The sequence below is a fragment of the Cuculus canorus genome, chromosome 5, assembly GCF_017976375.1.
Source record: "Cuculus canorus isolate bCucCan1 chromosome 5, bCucCan1.pri, whole genome shotgun sequence".
Taxonomy (NCBI): Eukaryota; Metazoa; Chordata; class Aves; order Cuculiformes; family Cuculidae; genus Cuculus; species Cuculus canorus.
Genome location: NC_071405.1, coordinates 19,221,875 through 19,246,753, shown reverse-complemented (window position 1 = coordinate 19,246,753; position 24,879 = coordinate 19,221,875). Strand labels below are relative to the sequence as shown.

The 24,879-nt window shown below is 38.2% G+C and overlaps 1 protein-coding gene across 1 annotated transcript; it reads left to right on the top strand.

Moving 5' to 3' along the window:
- The first annotated feature begins 244 nt into the window (after positions 1-244).
- Positions 245-12,686, top strand: DIO2 (iodothyronine deiodinase 2). The gene is made up of 2 exons (XM_009566794.2): positions 245-993; positions 12,120-12,686. The coding sequence occupies exons 1-2, from the start codon at positions 772-774 to the stop codon at positions 12,684-12,686; spliced, it is 789 nt and encodes a 262-aa protein (XP_009565089.2). The 5' UTR covers positions 245-771.
- Positions 12,687-24,879: the final 12,193 nt, after the last annotated feature.

Here is a 24,879-nt window from a genome sequence, read left to right as displayed (position 1 = left end):
TTCACTGCAGTCCTGGCCAAAGTAAAGCCCTCTTTTACATTGACGTCAAGATCTTTACTAAGATTAGGGTTTCATTTCTCTATTGCAGCAATTAGCTAGGGAATGTATAAAAGGCTTCAGGGAAGCAAGCTAGGACTCCAGAGGGGAAAGCACTTTGCACCATAGGCAGATAGCAAGAGAGAGGGCGAGAGGAGGAAGGCAGGAACAGAGAGAGGCGGGAGGGGGGGTTGTGGTGGTGGGGGAAGTGGGGTGAGAGAGGGAAGGAGAGAAAGAGAGAGGGAGGGAAGGAGGAAGGAACAGAAAGTTTATGTACATAAATCTTTTTTTTAAAAAAACGTATTGCTGCACCTGGTAGCTGGCTTTACTGACACAGATAGGAGAGGTCTGTTCAGTGCTTAAATAGCTGAGAAACAATGGGATAGTGCAGGAAAGTTAACAATTAACAATCTCGGCTTAAATTTTGTAACTGCAGGGAACTGAAAGCACAGCTGCCTCTCTCTTCAACAAAATCAGGTCTCCTGGTTAAGGGAAGACTTCTTGTTAATACCTTAGCTTCTGGAAAATAAGCAGCTTCGAGCTGAATGAGAATCATGCAGTTATGGTTTTAACTCGCCTGCTCGTATTTAAGTATCTCTGCTCATTTTAAAGAGAGAGGCTGAGAAAGGGGTAACGAGGCTTTTGAAATGCGTTTTACTTTACTTTTTTTAAATTAAGAGTGCGGGACAGAAAAGAAAGCTGAAGGCAGCCAGCTGAAGAGAAGTAGCAAAGAAGATGGGTCTGCTAAGTGTGGATTTGCTAATCACACTTCAGATCCTGCCGGTCTTTTTCTCCAATTGCCTCTTCCTCGCGCTGTATGACTCTGTGATCCTCCTGAAGCATATGGTGCTATTTCTGAGCCGGTCTAAGTCCGGGCGCGGTGAGTGGCGGAGGATGCTGACCTCGGAGGGGCTGCGCTGCGTGTGGAACAGCTTCCTCCTGGACGCCTACAAGCAGGTGGGTACACGGGGACGGGGACTGGCAGGTTGGGGAGGGTAAGCTGGGATGAGCTTCCCTGCTGTCAGTGGAGAAGGGAATGACTCGGTGCAGTGCATACTGTCTCCTATTTGATGTTAAGCTTAGGAAAAGAGATGTAAACTGAAAGGAGCAGGTTTTTTTCAATTGAGGGTTCATGCGACTCGAGAGCTGCTGCCTCTCTGCTCTGCCACTCACTCGCTGTGCAGCCATGGCCATGTCACTTAGTTTAGCTGTGCCTTAACTTCCCCGCCAGTGCGAATAATAAACTTCATATTTATAAACTATTTCAAGATCTTCATATACGAATAATTGTAAAAAGCTCTGGATGTCTTCTCAGCTGTTGTTCGTTTGCTATGTGAGGTTCTCATGTTCAAAGACTGCATCTTCTGTTAGAGCTCTACATAGATAGGTGTCACTTAAGCAACATAGAGTTCTAACTAGAGTAAAAGATAGAAATTAACTTTTCTTATTACACTGGCATTTTTTCTGTTACTCATATGTTAACTTTTGTACTGGAGGAAGCATAGAGGTAACGTAGAACAGCATGGAGCGAAACAGTGAGCCTTTTTTCTTTGCGAAAGTAGTGACAGGGGGATATGTCAGAGATTAAAAATGAGCTTGACTATCTGAGGGACAGCTGTCTGCTGATTTAAGTTAATAAAGCCAATAGCAGTTATGCAACATGTACTTCTATTTATAAGTTTTGTACAAATATTACCCAGTGGTTCTGTCCAGGTCTCCTGAGGTAGTTGTAGTTCCCTTTTATAGATTGAAAAGGTGGACCCAAAAAGATGAAATTTCTTGCACAGGCCACCCAGTTAGTAAGTAGAAGAACTGGATTCAGAGCTCTGTGGCTTCCAAAACAGTGCTTTCCCTGTTAATATGTTGTCTTATTTAGACCGTCTAATTTAACATACCCTATGTAATGTCATGAGGGGTCCTATCCAAATGATAGGTTTGTATCTTCTGAAATATTTCATTTTGTATCACCCTCTCCCCAGCCTACTTTGACTCTTCCACGACGGCTTTGGTATTTGCTCTACCTAAACATGTGAAGAGCTGGTGGTGTTGGTGTTTGCTGACTTTGTGATACGGAATACAAGCTGCTTAGACTGAAACCCAAGCCATGGGGACATTAATTTTCAGTGTAAGACAAATATAAATAATGTTAGCTTTTGCCAAATGGGTCAACCTCTTACTGCCACCCTAGGACTCAGCCAACTGGCTGCCTAAATAAAATAATGCTGAATGAAGCTCACTGTTCTAGCCATTCTAGTTTCTGGTTTTAGTCTCTTCACAGTCATTTAGTAAGTAAATTTTACAGCGCCCTTGTTAAATAGGCTGGTGAACACAATTGTTCCCATTTTGCAGACAAGACAAGGCAAGACACTTAACACATGACTTGGTCAAGGCTCCAGTGGAAGCTGGAAGCACATCTCTGCAACAGCCAAGTTCCTAGTTCCCACATTTACAACTTTTCTGTGGCCCACGGTCTAGAGAAGGTGTGGAGCTACAAGGAACCTTATATCCATGAGACTTCCAATCTCGTTATGCTTAAATAACACAAAATTATTTAAATTAAAGATTTCACATATCTGTCTGTACTTTCCAAAGTCACACTTTGCCTTTTCATTATGAATATTGATGTCAACAATAGAAGATAGAGCGAGGATGACTCTGCTATTTTTGGTATTGGTAAAGAAACTTATACCTTGACCTTTGGTAACTAAAAATTTTCTCTTATCACTATTAAATGACCTAGGTTGTTCAGGCCAATCAGGCTTTAAGGTCCTTAAAATTAATTCTGGGCCTTGATGAAGTCATCAGAAAAATACATGTAAACAAACAAATTATGGCACTGTGTACCAAAAGGGAATAAAAATCCATTCATACTAGGTGTCCTTAAGACAAAAACTAGTGACAAGCAGTTCATGGAAGGACTCTGTTTTCTGTAATAGAATTATAGACCATAAGGACAAAAGATCATTGGTGGAACCTCTTGGTTGACATTGAAAGGTAGAAAAGCATAGAAATCAAGTTTATAGAGGAGACATAAACTGAGGAGCAGTATCAAAGGAAGAGTCATCACCGCCACAAACAGAGAGGAATCTTCTGCTGCTTCTGTAACGAAGAGAAAGAAAATAAAATTTCAGCTGGAAAACTGTACTAGTAGAGTTGAAAAAAAAAGTTAAATATTCTCTGTGGCATATTTAAAAAGCATGAGAAATAGTGAAATATATTAAAGACTCTCCCACAAAGTATGTTTTTTCTTAAATTATCTTTTTCTAAATCCTGAATAGGACTGCACAGTTTTGATAGGAAATGAAAATATTATGGAATCGGGGTACTAAACAGTGTGGCAAAATATAATAACCGTAATTGCTTATTGCTCCAATTTGCTAGCTGAAACCAGTTATTGTCAAAGTACTTAAGCAGGTGCCTAAGCTCATTTCATTGAGAAGTATTTATAAGACAATCACCATTTTTCAGCTAGAATAGCAGAACTGCAGATGTTTGAGATAAACCAAAGCTAGACAGCTAGTTAGCAGAAAACTGGATTAAAACAATAACTGTGCTTGGTTTTACTATGTTTTGTGTCACACACAACTCTTCCTGAGTGTCTTTCTTAACATTTTTCACAGAAGTACTTGATGTAAAATTTCTCTTCACAGAAAAATTTACTGGAAGCCATTCCAGAAGAACTGAGTGGGTAGATGCTAGATTCAGGATTTACTACAACAAAGGAGCTCTGCCTTGAAAGCACACAGCCTGTCCCAGAATTAAGTGATTTTCTTTCAAGACTAGTAGGTACAAAAGATGATCTTGGAAAAGTTAAAGTAGAATATGTTTGAAAATAGCTATTCTGACACATTTTCCCTTTTAGGAAAATCTTTTTAATATCTTAACTAAATTTCAACTAGCTTTTGTTCTGCTTTTTCTTCCTATTAAGTATTATTGCACACACATTTTTGGTTAGGGCAGTTATTTGCTAGGCAAGATTACCTAGCAATGATTTAAGATTTTAGCATCCTCAAGGGGAAGCAATGCATTCTTTGTTTTATTGTATATAGAGTATATTCAGTATTGTTTTTTCATTAGAGCATTCTATATGACTTGTTTTCTCCACATTTTACATTCCCACTGGAATAAAAATATTTTTTTATTTTTATGTTCTTATGTAACTTTTATCACTTATTAATGTATTTATTTTTATTTCTGTAGCTCTGAGTTCAGAATCCGTCATACCAGTGTTTGTACTGACTACACTGCACCAGCTTTGTGATTTATAGAACATTCTCCTCCTATTCTTTCCCAAGAAGCAAGCATGTCTTGTATTACAACAAGAGAGTCTTTGGGACCAGATCGGTTGTCATAACAGAGATAAATAGAGAAAATAGACAAGTTACGTTAACTTTATATAATTGAAAGAGTGCAACTATTTTATTTAAATGTTATTTTTCTAAATTACTGTTGTGCTATGTTTATCCACAGAAATGAGTGGATTGACTCCTGAAGAGCAATCACATATGTATCTTTGTGTAGGTATTTACACTTTCATATGTGTTTTTACGTACACAGATATATATGTTTGTATCGTTCTATGTGTATGTTCATACATACATGTATATGTGTATAAACACACCAAATACACACATACAGGCATACATAATCTGCTCTTTCAGGAGCTGGTCCACTCCCATTTCTCTGTATATGTGTACAGGTATATAGATGTGTGCATGTGTACATATGCATACATACAAATACAACTACACCTTCTCATAAGAGAGAAAAACCAAAAGATTTTTGGGAGGGTGTTGCATGCCTTCTACATGATTTATATAGGCCATCTGTAGAAATGCCAGTGAGGCATTTGTCTTAGCCCACAGCGTGTCTGCTGTAGACGTCGCATATCTTACAATAACCCAGAGAAAAAGTTAGAGAAGTTTTGAAAACCACAGCATATTTACTTTTAAAAGATTTTTTTACCTGTTAAGTTCCATATTTAGTACTGGGATGAATCTGCTTTCAGAGATTCAAAAAGTGAGAAATTGTTAACTTAAAATGCTTTTCAAACGGATACAAAAAAGGTTGCACTTGTCAGCAGTGCCCAAAGGTGAGGCATTATGGTGCAGTACTGGACACAAACTTTGTGTTTCTGCAAGGCAGAGCTACCATTCTTGGTCTCCAGCAGAGAGCTATAAGGTTGTCCTAGAGGAAATCTCTCTTCTCCACTTCAGTGCAGGGTAGTTTAGTTGGAAGATCTTAATGGCATCTTTCCAAAGCAGCCAAATGCTTAGGAATGCCATGGTGCACCTATGGGGGTAATGTGCAAATATGCATGTATGCGTACGTGTGTAAACGTATGTTACAGCCCTCAGAAGGATGCCAGTATCTCAAGCGATGGATGGTGATGGGTGTGTGTATGTACTTGTACAGCTTTTTACTGTCTTTAGAACAGGAGAGCAGCAAGCTCTGGCATGACATACCCAGCACTGATAGAACAGTTGGCACAGGAATACCAACTTCATAGCACAAGTGAACCAGTTTAGTAAACACCCAGTAGGATTTTCCTGAGGCTTCAGGGAAGCACAGTTAAATTGTCTTTGGCTTCTGCCCATCTGATAGATACATCGTTTATTCCTAAAAAACCCAACCAGTATGCAAAGCAGGACAGCCCAAAACCTGTCATGTTATGTGTGTGCTGCACAGCATTATCACAAAGACAGATGTGAAAGTAATATAACGGTGTGATCTTTTACCTGCTGTTTGGCTCTCCAGTAATTCTTCGCTTTATAGAGAAATAGTCTAAAATTTGGAACAAAGACATAACCTCCATATTATTATTTGTATTTGTTTTGTCTGGCAAGGTAAGGAAGTGTCTGTCTCTACATTTGACAGTGATAAAGGGAATTTGTGAAAGACAGCATGTTGTATTCAGGGTTTAGAACTACACGTTCTATGGTATTAAAAATATTTTATTGATTTTTTTAAAGTTCAGCCATAGCAGAATTGTTTTCATTGACATTTTCAAATGAAAACAATCATAAAATAAATGAGAAAGATTAAACAAAACCACAGTTAATGCCTTTCCTGCAGTTTTTGGAACATAAATTCAACAGGATTTGGGTTTGTCATTGTTTTTAAAACATCATTATTATTAAAACTTTGTCATTATTATTAATATATAATCATGTTTGTTATAGTAGTGTTTGAAGACCAACTTAGACTGGGGATTCATTGTACTAGGCAGTGTCCTAAACAAGAGGAGCAGACAGCTTGTCCCATGGAACTTACAGTTCAAACACTCAAGACATTCAAAGCGTAGTAAAAGGAATATGACGACTCCTGTCGGCATAGGGTCTCATCCTACCCACTTCATTTTGCAGATCTAATGTCACTTCTTTCACACCACTTCTTAGCAATCTTCTGTTTTCACCTATATGTGCAAAAAACTGACTCAAAGGACTGCTTACCTCTTTGTCAAACTTAGACTCCTTCAGCCACGGTAGACACAGAAAACTAGCTAATGGGCACAACTCAGGAAAAGGATTGCACCCAGTGCTTGTGCTCCAGCTCTGCCTCTCCAAGAAAACCATCATTGTGTATTTATACTGCGCTAAAGCTTAAGTTTAATTAATGAATAAAGAAATGAAATTATCCAAATTAACTTAATGTCCCACAGGTGCTGACTAAAAGACTGATGAAGGCTTCTGTCACCTGCAGGTAGAGTCTACGAGGACAGCCAGTGGTCAAGAGGGCATGATGTCACAGGTCATGCTCCCATCTTGAGGGAAATATAAGCCCTTAAGAAGCTTGCTGTAGGCTTCCTTATCAGAGGAACTAAAATCATCCATTTTCTAAGAGTGCAAGGCAAAAGTCTCCTTTATGCTTCCCGTCTGCCATGCATGTTCATTTGTGGGACTGGCAATTTTTGAACAAAGAAATTTAGCATTTAACTGGATACTTTTGTCTGGACTGTGCCCTTTTAATTTGTCTCCCACGTCCCTCCCTCAGCTTCACATACCTTGTCCTAAGTGAAGACTCTGGACCCTGGGACAACTCTAGTCAATCCCAATCTCTGCTCTCTGATTCAAGTAATTGGGTCTCTTAAAGCAAGCTTCTACCTCCCCATGACAAATCTAGAACTCCCACGCCTGTACATTTCTCCAGAAAAGGGCCTCCTGTAATTTTTATTCACTGTACAAGTCCCATCATATAAATAAAGAAAACAAAACTAATAATTTGTATAACTCTCCAGCCTAATAATCAGAGTCTGATTATGATTTGGGTGAAGCACTGAGAAGTATCGGGCAGTTCAGAGGCTATATTTAGCTGAATGGGATAAAATCAAGTCAAAGCGGAGAATTTAAAAAGAGCAAAAGCTTCACGGCTTTAGTTCATTACCAGTTGCTGGACTCCGGTCCTAAGCACAGCATGTCCATATTTAAATGGCTAACATCACAGACTGCTAATTGTCTGGTAGAACCTATTTTCTTTAGGGGGCGGACGCAGCCTGATGCATCTGCCAGACTTTTTGAAAACCTCTCATACAGATAATGAAAACCATATTCCAGCACACAGGATCCCAGGAGAATTATGCTAAAGTTGCTAAAAGCAAAATGAGTAAAAAGAAAAGGTAAATGAGGATGCCATGTTTTGTCCATGGGCCTTTTCCTAGTCCTCATGGAGAATGTACAACAGTTAGCTGTATGTGCTATTTCCAGCCTGTAGTTTATGAATGGGGCTTTCTTTCCCACTCTTAAGTCTCCTTCATTTTGCAGTCTGCATGCCAGAGCAGTAACAACCTTGTTCTCTTTTCACTCTGTGTGCAGATATGAAGAAAGAGATGCGCTACCAAGGCTATCAAGCAAATGCAAAATTCACACAAAAGATGCAAGTCACTGCTTTGGTGTTGGGCTGGCTCTCAGATTTGGTTGGCCTGCCTTGCACGTCCCATACTGGCTGTGTAGGAGGGGGTGCCAATGTGCTCTCCAGTTTCCACCTCATCCAGAAGGCTGATGCCGAATGCCCAAATATTCACGCACATAAGTACGTGATTATAGAAGTGCTGGATTGCGTGTGAGGGGAATCCTGCTAGTTTGTTTCTCAGAATTTATACTTTGCCTGCCTTTGTGTAAGATTTCAAAAGCAGTTTGGCTGAATACGTGGAGTTTTTGTTTTCTCATTGTGTTGATTTTCTTTTCCAAAAGCTATTTTTTCTTTCAATAAATAACAACAAAGAAGACAGCCAAGGCCTACTATGCAGATGATCAGCAAGGATGATATTGTCATCCTGTGTCAATCGGTTCAGAGCCTGGTGAAATAAAGAGTCCCTTTGGGAACGTCAGCACTTCATCAGGACCAATTAGTGGAGATGCTGCTTATGTTTAAGCATTAACGACTGGGCAGGGCTGCTTTTTGGAGTGCTTGACACTGGCATAGAACAAGGCACCGACCTAATTTCTCCTCTACAAGAGCAGAAAATGCCTCATGAATGCCTGCTTGGCAATGATGTCTCATTAAGGGGAAAAAACGCAACACGAGTGCTCCCAGAAACAAAAATTAAAATGATAGGTAACCTGTGGCCAAGAGGCTTACTTCATGGCTGTGGGAAATGAAGAGAAACTGCTATAAAGTGACGTAGGTCATATTTGTACTTTTTTTCCTAAATTCATTTTTCAGTCAATAAAGAGTATGAGAGACAATGCAAACTTGCATTGTTGGACAACAGTGAAATACATTACCACCTTTGGATTCAATGTTAAATAGTACGTGAAGGGCATTACCAAGCTGTTGTTCAGTGGGAGTTGTTTCGTTAGTCTGTTCCTTCAGGGTCTGCAAACTCACCTAAAGAAGTGTTTAGTAGGCCTGAATGAAGAGTTGGTAATGAGAAACTTATAATATGTAGTGTCTCTTTCTGCCTAAATATAATCAAGAAGCAGACTGGTTTCCCAGTTCAAGAGTGTTGGTTAGAGTATTTTCAGTCATAATAGTTTTGTTAAAATAAAACCATACTAGTGAGGGGAAACAGCTGCTCGGATGTCTCTCTTCTGAGCATCTCCTGTGCATCTCTCATCATTGCTGAGTTTTAGTTTCTTCTATCCTTTCTACCTTTATTTCTTCTTCTCTGAAGAGTGCCAGCAAATATCAGAAATTCAGCGTGCTGCTTAATTACAATTTATGAGATAAATCACATGTTACTACTTCTTTTATTTGACTGGATGAGTGCACACTCCTAAATACTGAGGTCCATTATTCATCCAGGGAGTGGGTGCAGCACAGATACTTACATGTCAGGCTTTGCCCGAAAGGAACATATTGGGCAAGCTGGCTCTGTAAAAAGCATTTGCTTGGTAGTAGCGCAAGAACAGTTAAGCTTTCTAGGTAAAAGGGAGCTGGTGTTTGTACAGAAGTACAGATGCTGTATTTCTTGAGATCTGTGCTATTTCGGTATTTACCAACTTAATGCAAAATGCTGAGATGTCTAGCAATCTTATGAATTGAATGCAGCCCTCAAGATGATTATATGGCTGCCACAAGATCTTGACCTGTGTATATCTTTGCTCAAGTCTAGCCTTTTACCTTACTCTCTCCTGCTCTACTTGTCTTACTGCATAGAACAGCTGAGAGAAATTAGATGTTCAAGAGCTGCTCAGAAGAGTACGTATTAAATTGTAGGTGGCCTATAGCAGCATTTCTTAAATGCTGCAAGGTGCTTAATTCTTCTTCTTTAATGCCTTCCTCTCTGCAGATAGATCCTTTCTTCTCGAAAACTGGGATACAGCTCTTTTCCCTCCATGAATTCAAAGGACAGCCCACTCACACAGCAGGTCCTAAACTCACCTATTTCAAACCAACCTTGCTTGCTTTCAAAAGCAAATGGGCATGTGGCGTTTTTTTTTTCTTAAACTGTTACTAGGGCTCTAGCAGAGAGCAATGCTGGAGATGCAGGTTTATGGAGAGGGGGGCCACAAGAGCCTGTGCTTTTCTGAGGCATCACTTACTTCCCTTGCCTGTGGTGCAGCTGCAGTGGAACATCCTCTGCTCCTGGTCGGGCAGTCACAATACGCTGGACCTGGAGAGATTTGTGGGTCTCAGTCAGTCTTTCTGTGGTTCTCTTCCTTGCTGATTTCCAAGTGAATGTTGGCACAGTTGTGTCTCAATTTGCCCTACTGAAATCAGCAAAAATAATGTTTATATTGTGTGCGAACATGCTGTGAGACCATCTCGTGTAGTTATGAATTCTGTTAGCTTTAAGAGCAGTGTGTTAACAAACTTGTTTCTATTGATACTCTGATGAAATGATGCTGTATCATGAATAACTACAGGTTTCTTAGGGAGAAATGGAGGATCCAGTATCTATAATATACTTGCCTCTGGACCTATGTTTATCAGCATTCACATCAGTTGAGTATCTGACACACCAGTGTACCCTGTAATGTAATGTAGAATAGAAATGCACCAAAAATTAATTACTTATACAGTTTTCACTCAGTTCTAGTTCAGTATTAACTTCTATTGACTTCAATTGGAGTTTAGCTTCAGAAAGAAAGAAATAAACTATGAAAGACTTCAGAATCTGGCCCTGTACGTTTCATTCAAAGCAACACTTCTGACCATAATCAAGTTGACAAAGCGAGATACAAAGAATCAGGGACATAAAAAAACATAATTTCACTGCTGTACTAGAGTTTGATGTTAAAGGCAGATATGTGGGAATTGCCAAGGCAACAGTAATTAAAAACTGATTATCTTATGTAATAGTATTTTGTAGTTTTGTAGCAGTTATCAGCTGAGGACCTTGGAGCCCTCTGCAGGCTCTACCTTATTCTGACAGTCCTATCTCAGAGATACTTATGTTCTCTTTTTTATAGGCAAGGAAATAGAAATGGTCAGGCAAAATGACTTTTCCACAACTGCTTGTTGGTTGTGTGTTATATCTGGGATTAGAGCTGAGAACAGTCCATTTTCACTTCATCCTGCTTCAGCCATCATATAAACCCATCATATAAGCTTTTCCTGCTGCTTTCCCCCAGTCATCTTGAGAAACATTGCAGGAGAATGAAATGTGTGACCTAATCACTGATGAAATTACTGCAAAGTGGTTAAAAAACCTTTTGGAGAATGCAGTCTTGGATGGTCCACTGTCAAAACAGAATGATACTGAGTGGGCATCTGCAGAGATCTCTCTTGTGTTGGTACTCTGAATGTTTTCATTCTTGGACTGCAGGATGGAAGAGAATTCACACATATGAAATCTGCAAACCTGTCAAAACTGAGAGGCACTGCATGTGTTGCGAAGATCAGGAATACAATATAGAGTAATTTTGGAGAATTGGGAAAATGGATTGAAATGTAGGATACAGTTCAATGGGATCAAGTGCAAAACACTAAATTTAAGCTGGGCTGATGAAGTACCCAAATCCATGAGGGGAAGTAACTAGAAAGGCAAAAACAGTGACCTAGGATTTATAACTTACCACTAGTTAACCCCTAGTCAACAGTCTACTTTTTTTTTTTTCCAAAACAGTTAACATGTTTTGTAAAAAGCAAACACCTGGAATGCATGAACAGGTGGCCTGTAAGATACATGAAGTAATTGCCTGATCATTCTCAGAATTAGTAAAAACTCGTTTGAAGTTTCAAATGCTGCCCTTCAATGGAGATGTTAATCAAATAGAGAAAACTTAGAGGACAGCAATGAGAACAAATAATGTCTAAAAATTTTGTCTCACAGAAAAAAGTTAGAAGAAATTGGAAGAAGAAATCTGTCTGAAAATAAATGAGTCTGCAAATACATAAGGATGAACAGGACTGTGTGTGTAGTGGACAGGACAAGGCAGATCTTGGATCAAATTTTCTAGCAGTAATAAAGTACTATACCTGTTAGAAATGCCACACGCTGTGGCACTGTTAGTGGAGATGGACTAGATGAACTTTTTGAAGTTGCTGCTTTTGATAATTTGCTATATCTCCATTCTAGTGTCCATGCAGGTAGTTAGATGAACTCTTTGAGCAGGTGATTATTTGAAGAGAGTAATCACAAGGACACTGGGCAAGCAAGTCACACTAACTTGCAATGTTTTAATTTGTTTTGCCATCAGGTCAAACTAGGAGGAGAAGCCCCAAACTCCAGTGTAATCCACATAGCCAATGGCAGCAATGGCAGCAATAAGAAGAGTGTCGGTAGCAAGTGTGGAACCAAATGCCACCTTCTGGATTTTGCCAACTCTGAGCGGCCATTGGTGGTCAACTTTGGTTCAGCTACCTGACCACCGTTCACAAGCCAGCTGTCGGCCTTCAGCAAGCTGGTGGAGGAGTTCTCTGGTGTGGCTGACTTTCTGTTGGTCTACATTGATGAGGCTCACCCGTCAGATGGCTGGGCTGCTCCTGGAATCTCTCCCTCTTCATTTGAAGTTAAGAAACATAGGAACCAGGAAGACCGATGCGCAGCTGCTCATCAGCTCTTAGAGCGCTTTTCTTTGCCGCCTCAGTGCCAAGTGGTGGCTGACTGTATGGACAACAATGCCAATGTGGCCTATGGCGTTTCATTTGAGCGAGTATGCATTGTGCAGAGACAAAAAATTGCCTACCTGGGAGGTAAAGGCCCCTTTTTCTACAATCTGCAGGAGGTTCGGCTTTGGCTCGAACAAAACTTCAGCAAAAGATGAAATCATCTCTACAGAAGCTATGTCAACAGATGTGTCCCTTTAAGGTGATGTAAAAGCAAGAAAAAAGAAAACATATGCTCATTTGAATAAGGCCTTTCAGATGATTGCAGAACACATTTGGTAACAAGGTCAAATGAATGTTACCTAGGAAAAGAAAATAAAACAAAAAACCTAAATCTACAGAAACATTACTGTATGAAAAAGAATCCCACTCCTGTGCTCGCTATGGGACCGAAGAGTTGAAGAGGCTTCTGCGAAAAGGTGCTGCTGGAGAGCAGGAAGGGTGGTGAGATAAGACCCAGGAACCCGGCTCGTCAGCCCTGGGGTGACCCAGAAAGCTGCCACTTGGAAGACAATCCATGGAAAAGCAATGCTGTGCATTTAATCAGAAACATTGCTTTACCCTCCTGTGGCCAATGCAGGTGACCCGGGAGGAGCCAGGGTGCTTGCAATTACTTTGCATAGAAATGCAGTGGAGTGGGGCAGTTGTCCTCTCTTGTAGAGATTTTTTTGTTCAGAGACTACAGGAACCACCATGCAATGCATCGTGCAGGCAGACTGGCTGCTTACATCAACATGAAACATTGTGTGTTGGTATTTGTACTCTCTATGGATGCCTCTGCACAGCTTATTAACTGTGTAATTATATGTTTGCATACATCATACAGGCCTGCGCCTGCTCAGAAAGATGTTAAAGTCTATGGAGTTGGACCAAAAAGACAAAGGTGATCAAAGAAGTCCATTACAATTTGAAAACTAAAAAAATCCAGACTATTTGTAACAAAACAGTGAGAACCATCTAGAGCATGCATCAGGAAACAAAACACAGCTGATGCCAAACAACTCTCGGTTCTCAGTTCTAACAACGTACATTTATCAATATTCTCTCCTTCTCTACTTTGTTTCTTTGCCCCTTTAATCTCTTTTTGTCCAGCAATAAGCTTAAAGGTAATTTCATTTGTAGCTTTTTAAAAATAACTTATTTCTCACTTTTATTTTTTATTTGAGATAATGTCCTTACAGGTTTATTTTGGGGATGGGGGGAATATATACACAACTTTACCTCATTGAAATGGATACTTATGCTGTCATTTACCCTGTTAAATGTAGTCATGCTGATTTTTGCTATCTTAGATACCTGCAACTATTTTATACCTGGTTTAGTTTGTCTGGCAGTTAAGCTGTTTGCAGCCTCAGAACTAATTAGCTGCAGATTTGCTATCAGACGAGGTGATGGTCTATTTGTTTCACTTATGTACTCAAAAGCCTTCCCAGAGAAGCAGGGATGACAAATAGTGTAAATTAAAGTGAATAAGTGTAAAAGATGGGAGAATTTTCATACAAATAGGTTTGAGGAATTATTAATTATGTTTAAAGAGGTATTGTCAACTTAGAGTATATATTAAATGTAGGTATTTCTACAACTAGAATTATTTAATCAAGCCTGATGAAAAGGCAAGTTTACAATGAGCTAACGCATTACTGCTGATAAATGAAAACCCATAAGGAGATGGACTATTCAAGTTTTCTCTCAACTTTGGCAGAAACATGAAACAGAAACAGGGTAAGTGGCAAAAATCAAATTACTTCTTTTAATTTCTCATGCAGACTGTTGTCAGGAATATAATATAATAATACTAACACTGGCAAGAACAGAAAATACATACATAAATATTTTCATTTTCACAACGTCCCTTTATTATTGTGTATTTGTTCTTGCACACATACACACACACACACAGAGTTTGGTGATGTATATAGGAGAAGGGTGTAAAGAATGGTCTTCAGACCTTCTGGTGAGCTCCACTTCTCAGATGGCATATGTCTGTCTGTGTGTATATAGGTATGTATGCGTTTATGTGTACATATATATGTATATCATATTTTAATGTATGTATATACATATGCATGTACACATAAGTGGTGTCTCAGACCAATAATAATAATAATTATTATTATTATTCTGTCCTGTGGTTCATTAATGTTACTGTAACTCATTGCTCAATGTGGATGATTGTTATACATTTTCATGAGTAACTGGGATATATAACTAACATTCTCAAACCTAATATCATAGAAACAGTAACATAGCCAAACTATATGTTTTATTTAATCCAATGTCCTACCTCTGACTGTATCAGATGCTTCAGGGGAAGGTGCAATATTTTTTTCTAGAACTTTCATTACCTTCAGCCCGTATTATTTTTATCTTGTCTAATGTGACTGTTGATGTCTCATCACCCCTGTAAGATACTGAGATTTTTGAGATCTAAATATTTCTTGAGATAGGGAATACTAAAATCAAACCCCATTATGTTTCAGAACAAATAAAAATAAATAAAACCATTTTTTTTTCCAGATTTAAATTAGCTGCTTTTCAACGTCATTTTCATCTATTGCTCTTGTATGCTAAAACAATATAAACATCACTGATCCCATTTTTTTCCTGTATGACAGCTATTATATACTCTATCTAGAAATTTACATAAATTTTTTTCTTTTTGTTTCATAAGCCAAACAATAATTCACATTGTTATACAGGTCCATATTCTTTGCCTGTCTCTGAATCTCTTCTGGTTTTGCTACACTGTCCTATTACTCAGGTGAGAATCGGACAGTGATGTTACAGTAAAGAAGCGTAGATGTTACTCCACGTGAAAATATGTATTAGTATACCCAGCACAACTTCTTTTCCTTATTATATCCTATTCTTCAGTCATGTGAAACTATTAATCCACAGCAGCTCCATAGGCTTTGTAAAACTTAAACTAATAAGTCTTTTCTTTCTCTTTTTCCCCATCACACAGTTGAAGTCTGAACTGTTTATCTGGGAAATGGTAGCTAAATGTTTAGCACAGCTGTTGAAACGTATCTTTAGCTCGGAGGAGACAGTCTGAATTAGTCATTCAGTCAGTTAATATTGTTTTGCATATCTAAATTACAGTTATTTTTCAGGGCCATTTTCCCCTTCCTTTTGAATTTCCATTGTTTTTTTCTTGTTATTCATGGATGCCTGTGCATTCCACAGTATAAAGAAATTATAAAATTGGCTCCTGTAAATGGGAAATCCACAAGGATTTTCCACAAGAAAAAATATACAATAACTTCATTTATTTCTTGGCAATATGAATGCATTACCCTGCCCAAAATGTAAAAAAAGTTCCGTCTCACTGATTATCAAGGCAGAAATACATTTTGCAAATCCTTAGATTTCCCCAGAAAATTTGTGGCCAGAAAGCAGGGGAAGTTTTTCAAAGAGAAAGGGGCTTAGGGGCAAAAAAAGTCTTTTGTAAGTGACTGATAGAAATATAAGCTCTCCTTTTTCTTTGTTGACAAAACTAAAACATTTTATAGAAGTGTTTTTAATTTAAACTTCATGCTTTGTCCTCTGTTAATGATAGAAGCGGACAAATGCTAGATAGCCAACATTATTGAAACAGTAGGGTTTTTTGGTCCAGGCAGGAATTTTGCTACCTTGCTAGCATTGTACTTCAGAATTGGTCTAGTCTGCTGTGATGCTGTATTTGCTTTTGTCTCTTACTGTCACTGTTTGAGGACACTAAACTGTATTACTTGAGGTGCTTCAGCGTGACATACATATTGAGCAATAGCTCACAAAATAGGTGCCTGAAAGTATCCTGGAAGGCTACTGTATATAATAGACACCCCAATGCTATGTCTCAACATTAGTATGGGAAACTTCCAGTACTTTTTTTTTTTTTTTGAGCAAGGTAAAAAGCTATTCTGGGCTATCATTCTACATCGTTCTATGCTTAGTGTCATAATTTAGCGCTGTATAAAATGAATGTAAAACATTTTGTACAGATGAAAATGATAGCATTTTGCTCGTGCTTTTGTAGACAATGACATGAATTTAAGGGAATGGGAAAACATGCCCTATTAAAAAGAAAGAAATATGTTATGAAATACGTTGTTGTATAACTGTCTGAACACTTCGAAAAACAAAATGTAGTCATTTTTATGAAGGTTATGTTGGTGGGGAAACCTACAAAGCTTCTCAAAAGGTATCCGTGCTGTGTGTTCAGGCATGTATGATGAGGGAGGTTATGTTCCTGTATGTGTGAAAGTGGCTTTTCTGTGATGTGGAATGTAGGTATAAGAGTTTAGACTTTCATTCAGTACTATAACCAAAGCAATAAGAGGTATCAGGTAGGGAATATTGGCCAGTTTTGTTCAACTCTACACCGTGCCTGCACTGTATCCGTATTCAGTGCCCTTTGAGCCCAATTTGGAGGCTTCAGAGAAGAAAGATTAGGGTGAGACAATGAAAGCTTGTGTGCTTATGAAGATCGCTAACAAAAGAGTAATTAACTCAGTTGGCGTTCAGATGTTCTCACATTAGCATTCCTCTGTGCACCTTAATGTTTCTGTATTTGAAAGAGGGGTCTCTTTGGGGATGTTAATAAGATCACCAGGGTGTAGATGCCTTTGTGTACTGACTATGTGTGTGTCATTGTTTAAATGTCAAAAATACACTTTGTAGGAGAGCCAGCAAAATTTTGTTACCATATGGTGCTCCATGAAATGTGCTTTCTAGATTTGTTTTTCTTCTATTATAATAAACAATAAGGGAAAATATACCTCTTCTGTGTCTTCTTATTTTAATATTGGTTATTAATACACAGTGGAATCTTGACATTCGACAAAGTAAACTTAAAACTGTAGTTAATATAATAGCCAATGCCACCCTGACTAGATCTTAAACAATATGACCTACTCAACTTTTAAGAATGATAACGGGGAGAGAAACTTGAGAAGTACAAGGACAGCAGTTGAGTCTGCACAGAATTGCACTGTTAAAAAACGTGTGTGCTTGAATAAAGCATGCTGAGCTGTACGTGGCACATGAAACTTGGATAAATGGTTGTGAATGCATCAGTTACACACACAGCTCCGATTTCAATGAGCATGCAAAAGACAAAAGGTGAAAAACAAAGGTACAACTGAAGACCTGTTACAGGAAAAGAAAATTCAAATGGAAGAACATCTAGCAACTTCCTAAATAAACTCACCTTGTGATTTAGTTGTATTTAACAGTTTTCTTCCTCTTTGTCTTCTTTTATTACAGTAAGTTTTGTAGGATCCTATATCTGAAAACTGCTTTTGAATATAAATAAGAAAGAACAAAACAAAACACCAAAAGGAAAGCCAGGGAAAAGGTTACATCTAAGTGTACTAAGAGAAATACTACTCATTACAGTATGCTGGACAGGCTGTTGGAACTACCAAACAAATAACTATTTCTAAATTATCCAATTCCTGTTAAAAAATAACCCCCAAAAGCCGTGAAAGGAGACTGCTGAGTTCTGTGAATATTGCTGTAACCTGCCCATTAGTGATTTTGACCTTTATATCCATTGTTGCTATAAGGGGCTACTTGGTAATCTGGAAGAAACAAATAACACCTTTCAGGACTTGCTTCTTATTTGACAGCTGTGTAAGTCAAGTGAAGGCAGATGTAATGAAATAACAATTTAATGAAAAAATAGGATCATTAATAAGTAACTTGTTATCAGAAATCAGACTCTGACTACTCCCAGATATTTATTTGTAAGAGTGTTTTTTTCTGGAAAGGATGATGTCCATAGTAGAGGGAAAAAAATAATTTGGAAATAGATTATTCATATAGTAGTATCTGAAGAGGATGACTTCTGCTTAAGATCTTGCTTTCTGATGAAGAAAAGAATTCTTGAGGCATAATAAACCTTTCCCAAATATAAACTTTGAACAAAGGACCTAAAAGTTGGTTAAGGACTTCAATCATAGACAAATCAACTTCAGCTGAAGTGAGTATCATTTCCATGGGTTGATGCATCACTTTACTCACTGTAAATACCTATGTGCTTCTAATGAAGCCAACGTCCCAGCCTCACACATGGTGAAGGTCTGAGCACAGAAAGTGCTGTACACTAGATCTGGCCAGATGTCTTATAAGACAAATCCTTCTGAGGTTTGCTCGGAGTCTCACAGGAAGTTAGACAAAACCTTCCAAGTTAGACCAAACCAGAACTTATTAGACTGTACTTGTAAATGAAAAGCACTTGCTTCATTAGAAAATGAAGTCTTGTAGCTGATATTACCACGGAAGGAGCAGCAGATTTTTACTAGCTGCAGAAGTTCTCTCTAAGTGATCTTTGTAGGTCTTTATGGAAGGACTTGAATGGCACTGTGAGGGGCTCAGGATTTCACAGTGCTAAAACTGTCCACAGCAGTTCATACTTGATAGAAAATAGCTCAACTTTGCAACTTGTGCTCCCAGGGCATCTCAAAGTGCTTAAACCAGAAGTACATCACTAGTACAGACTAATTTGACAATAGTGAGTCTGGGTACCTTGACTGAAAGTACATGTAAACATCATAGCTATTCTTTCATGATATTTCCCGTGCCTGTCACCAACATCTGTGTACCTCAGTATAATGTTGTTTCTTTGTCGTTCAAAACCGTTCAGCATCACACTTAGTTCCTCTTGATCAGATTGCAATGACCTCTTAATTTATACTGTATGACACTGGTGCTGATCCGATTTGAAGTTTGGAGTATCCTGTTTATATTGGGATGGATAGTTTGGAGACAATAGATAAATAAGTTTTCCCAGCACTGGAAGTATCTCATTAGGTGAGTCTGGGAGAGAAAGTTCAACAGGCTTTTTTTATTCCAATGGGGCTTCCTATATAATGTTAATTGCAAGAGTTTCCTCATTATATGTTTCGGTATATATGAAAATCTCCACGAGGCTTCCATTTGTATTTACTTAGATCATCGAACTGTGCCTTCAATGGGACATTCAGTATCTGAATGGAAGTATTTCTTTCAGGTTTCAGAAACTGTGCAACTGTGAAAAAGTCAGGAGATACTCCTTGTGGTTTTCAGTAGCTGTTTGGAGTTGTTTCTGTGAGTTGTAGAGGGAAGCAGAAAAACAGTTGCCCTATATCACATTCCATGTCATTGTGAGGTAAAAAGAAGATTTTCAGGGCATGCAACAATCCTTCATGACTCCTAAAGCCTTCCTTATTCTCATTGATCCTGTTCTGGAAACAGATCACCACTCCCTGAGAAGAGGCAAGCTGGAGCAGTCCAGTGGTGCTATGAGAACTTTTTCCTTTAAAGGACAAAATTTCCACTGAACTGACCACTTCAGAGCAACAACAGGAAAACAAAAAAAAAAAAGCGGACCATGAGAACTAGGTAAGTTTCCATTCCCAAACTGACTGCAGAGGAGGAAGATTTTCCTGCTGCATTTATGCTGTTTTAATTAATTTCATGTTTTCTCCTGCTACAGAAGCTAATGAACTGCCTCCATGACTGAAACATTTGCAGTGCCAGAGAAGCCTAAGCTACTTGAATTATTTTAGGTTTTTCCTCCCCTTTGTTTGAGACCAGGTAAATAGATACTGTAAGTAATTACTGAGATCATTGCAGTCTGGATCATTACCAAAAATACCATCTGCCAGTATTTTGTCAAGCTTTCTTCCATTAAAAATTCATTAGATTACATCCGATGTTCTTTTATGGACAACAGATAAATCAGTAAACTTGACAGATAAATAGGAACCCAAGTAACTATTTTTAATTGTGTCCATTGCTATACCTTGTCATTCATGATATATTTATTCATTTATAATACTTTAATTAAATATATTTTAAATGTATTTTTCTTGTTAGTAGAAGAAAAAAACAGATAGCATCACTTGATAGAGTTTTGAGTTTACTATAGGCTTATTTTTTCATTGACATGCAATAAAGAATTCAATTTTGAAACAGACGTTACTAAATGTGGTATGCATGCAGGTTTACTTATATTTAGAGAACAAGAACTATTCTGTAAAGTGAGTGATACTTGAATTTGGAAGTGAAATTAGGAAGTAGTAGTATCTTTATTAATGAAAAGGACTTTCACATAGTGTTTGAAAGGTTTTTGTGTGCATTTTTTGGAATAACTATCTATCTTGAATGGAGTGGACAACCAAAATATAGGATAGTCCTGCTTAAGTGTATATGTACGCTTAGAGTGCATAATTTTCAGTTTTAACAGAATGAAAGGAAAGGATGTTAAGTCTCATGCTTAAAAACTCATATATATCACCCTTTTTTTGCTGTTCATATCTTAGATTGTTAAAAAGTGCTGTGGAGTGTCCTGAAGATAACTCTACTGGAAATGTAATCACAGTTCATACAAGATCATACAACTTAGTTTGCTTTCTCAGTCCTGGCAGCCTGAAATAGAGATGCTCATGAGTCACCACACAATGCAACAATCAGTGTCTCCTTCAGGGCATTATGTAAATTTACAAATAAGTCTAACATGTGATTAGCATTTCTTAAGAATTATGAGCTTAAAAATTAAATGTGGCTAACCTAAAAACAACTGATATAATACAACTTCACAGTTCATACTTTCCATTATTCATTACTCTCTTTTGAAATATAATCTGTGATTTTTTTTTCAGAAACATTCCTGGAGTGAACTCATCCCAAAGTTATTGGGATTTTTGTTATTACTTCTTTTTGGTGGAAAATATCAAGACATTTTACTGTTTCATTGTGTGGTAAAAAATAGAGTTACATCTACACAGATGCATAGAGAGACACCGCCTTCCCTCCAAAAAGACAAAATCAGTCTTAAATAAAGGGAATGGCCATGCCAAGCATTTCATCTGATACTTGTAACATAAAATCTCTTAAGAAGGAAACTTCAGGAAAAATAGTACTCATGTAAGCTGTTGAAAACTTGAAGATGAGCATTTTTCTGAGGAAGACAACCACATAACATGAACAGTGATAGTACTTGCCACAGGGTAGGACTTTATCTAATCATAAAGATGAGGGCTTGGATGAACTTGGAGGATGACTTCTTTAAAGCAAGTTTTCCAAAAGAAGCGAGGGAATGTTAAAGGAATACTACTGGAAAATATGTGCCATCCAGCATGTCTCTATTTTAAGATTTTTCTTTCTATGGGTAAAATCAATCACTTGGCCAGCTGAATTCGTTATGACTATCTAGCTGTTTCTGTAGAGCTTTGCTAATTTTAAGCCAACCTTCCCCCCTCCGCCTTTATTCTGTGGTCTGCCTGAATCTCTAAACAGGCAAATGTAATTGCATTGCTCTGAAAAAGCATCTTCTTTCTTGAGCCTTTGGAGATATGTGTTCTTGCTTTCCCAGCCACCTTGTTCTGCACGACTGCCTTACAAGGAATCTGTTTTTAGTGCAAAAGCCTGTGCATGTGTTTCTAGGGACATGCTAACAGTGTACACAGCATCTACATGCTCTGAGTGTGCCTGCAGTTGTGTTTGTTGGGGTACATACAGAAAGCAGACAGATCTGGGTTGCAGTATGGATATGGTATTTTCTTGCAGAAATATGTGAATAAAGTGGACATACTTTGAGAGGTGTTTTTTTATATTCTACACACTCAGTATACTATTTACGAAGGACATTAGAATGTGACATTTAAAGAAATTAAAAATACAGGTAATTATGCCAGAAAGTGAAGATAAGTAAGCTGTAAAAGATAAAATTTTTAGAAGAAACTAATCTGATGTTCCCATCTCATAAGGATAATGATATCTGAAAAGAAAGTCTTAAGTTTAAGCAATAATACTTAAGCAACAATATTTTAGTGATTAATCAACAATGCTCACAAGTCTGATTAGTAAGCTGACCTTAAACAGTAGGATTTTGGTGTGATGTAAATAACTTGCTTGTTTTTATTGTTAAGGTTTGCAACAAAAAAGCTTGGCTGAACCGTTAAACAACTTTTACATTTAATTTAAGGGCTTGAATTCACCATGTGAAAATACCTGAAAGTTAGGCACTAGGAGAACCAGATTTAAATCAAACTCCTGCTATCAGTTCGACTCCAGAGTTAGCACTTTCACCTTTAAGATCAAGCCCTGCCTGTATAGTCTGAACCACGAGAGACTCAGCATTGTTCTTGCTTACAGCTCCTTGGAGCTTGTGTTGATCTGCAGTTTAGGATGGGGGTGATCATCAAAGAAGATCAAAGAAAAGACACAGCCTTGGAATCAGCGGTGAAACAGTTTAATAGCTATGAAATTAGCCCTCCCTTCACCTCAAATAATTGGATGTCTTATTCCTGAAGACTTATTTATGAGCTCGCCAAGCTTTCTTTAAGAAATCAGACATTTGCCCACGTGCACAAACGCAAAAACCAATATCTGAGCTTGCCCTAGGTAGGATAACAATTACAAGACATATTGTTATCTTGTCTGCCTCTAGGCCCTCTCTCATGGAAGACCAGGTTTGGGAAAAACAGCTAAAGAATGTTTTAGACTGTTTCCGTAATACATTCAAGGGATCTTGTTCACCTTTTTCTGAATCATTAGTTGGTATCAGCGAGAGGACAGGAACACTCAGCTGATCACTTGTTGGTTCTTGTCTGTCATGTCACAGCACTTCTGCAGTCACAGGGGAAAAAAATCCCAACTCTTTTAGATGTCCTGCTGCAAACTGGCACAGCTTTGTCTCTTGCTCTACATTATCTAGGGCTTTCTCCATTCCCATTTTAAGTGATAAGGCACTTAACTACTTTCCATTGCTATTTAGAAGCTGAGCTACCTTCCTATGAAGGTTTTTGATTTTTTTATAACTGGTAGGATAAAGCTTTATTTCCCTTTCCTGAGTTTTTTGAGACACTCGAACTCCCTTGTTATTAACTGAAAATCATGCAAACAAACCACGTGCATTTATCCAGGCTGTCATCCAACCCAATTCTCCCAAATTTCCTGTTTCTCAGCCCTTTGCTTTAAACCTTAGACCACACTCCCTAACCCCAAATCTATTTTAAAAATCATTGATGTATAAATAAGGTTTAGGATAGTTGTAGGATTTTGAAAATGCCAGGTATGAGACTCAATAGTCTAGGAAGCATTTTGCAAATATAACCCAGGCTTTGCTCACTTAAATTTTGCTTCAGATACATACATGATGGTGCTTTGTGTCAGCCTATCCTCTGTTTAAAGTAAGAAAAAACAATGTGTGCTAAAGTTGCCAAAGCAGGTGATATTTGTAACATTTACAATAACTATTCAGCTTTTCTGCCTGATTTCCATAAAAGCCCAGAATCTTTCCTTTCCACCATCACTTTAATATAACTCAAGAAAGCAAGAAAAATATATTTGCCCCTTTGGATGACTTTGTAATTTAAAAAGAATTCTTTATTTCTTGCAACACTAGATACTTTCTGTTTCAGTACTAATTCTTCCAGTTCTGCCATTATTCCCAGACAATTCAGTATGCATTTATGTCAAAAGGGATCTCTGCCTTTCATGCAACAAGCACGCGTAGCCCTTGTTGTTTAAGCAGCATTCAGGTCTGTGGACCTTTTTCTAGGAGGGATTTTTTTTTTCTGAAAAACTGGGCAGCTGCAGGAACTCATATGATCAGTGGTCCAACGATCAGAACAGGGCTGTCGGAGTTGGTATTGCACTAGAGATCCTTTAACGTAAGCCTGGAGGCTGCTGCCAAGCAAGCCTTGATGACCCTGGGCACTACTGAATTTCTGTTAAGCTTGCACAAGAGTGGTGGTATCTCCCCTCTCTCTTTCAAAATATTAGTTTGCACAAGACCCTTTTCCTTTCTTGCATTTGACTAGCTCTTGCCAGGCAGGGAATTTTGTCCTGCTTGTTACAAATTCAATCTTGGCACTCTGGGCCTTCATGTGAACTTCAGGCACGGGCCAGCTCTTGCTGCATTTTTGTAGCAGGTGGTTAGAGGACAATGTCTTATACGCTGGTTCTCAGTGCCAGTTTGATAATGCCTTGTTGAGTGCTGTCTGGGTGTCCTGATCACTGCTGAGCTGCATGTGGAGGAAAGGTCAGATTAAGTGGAATTGGCATAACCTTGACCCAAACCTGGGTAAATAGTGCATCAAAATGTGTTGCCAACCTAGAGAAGACCCACCAAGTATGTAGTCCATGGCACAAAACCAGACAGTATTACCAGGACCTTTGATCACATATACTGACTGAAGTACTGCTGTTTGTCTTGTGGGCCCTCTATTTATAAGAACAACAGATTTTGTTATTTTTAACTGACGATTGTGAAACTGTATGACAATGCTTTTTTAAAATTTTTTTGGGCACAACATATTGAAACATTGTATTCCTTTACTCCTTATCACCAAACACATGTGCACACCCATACATCATAAG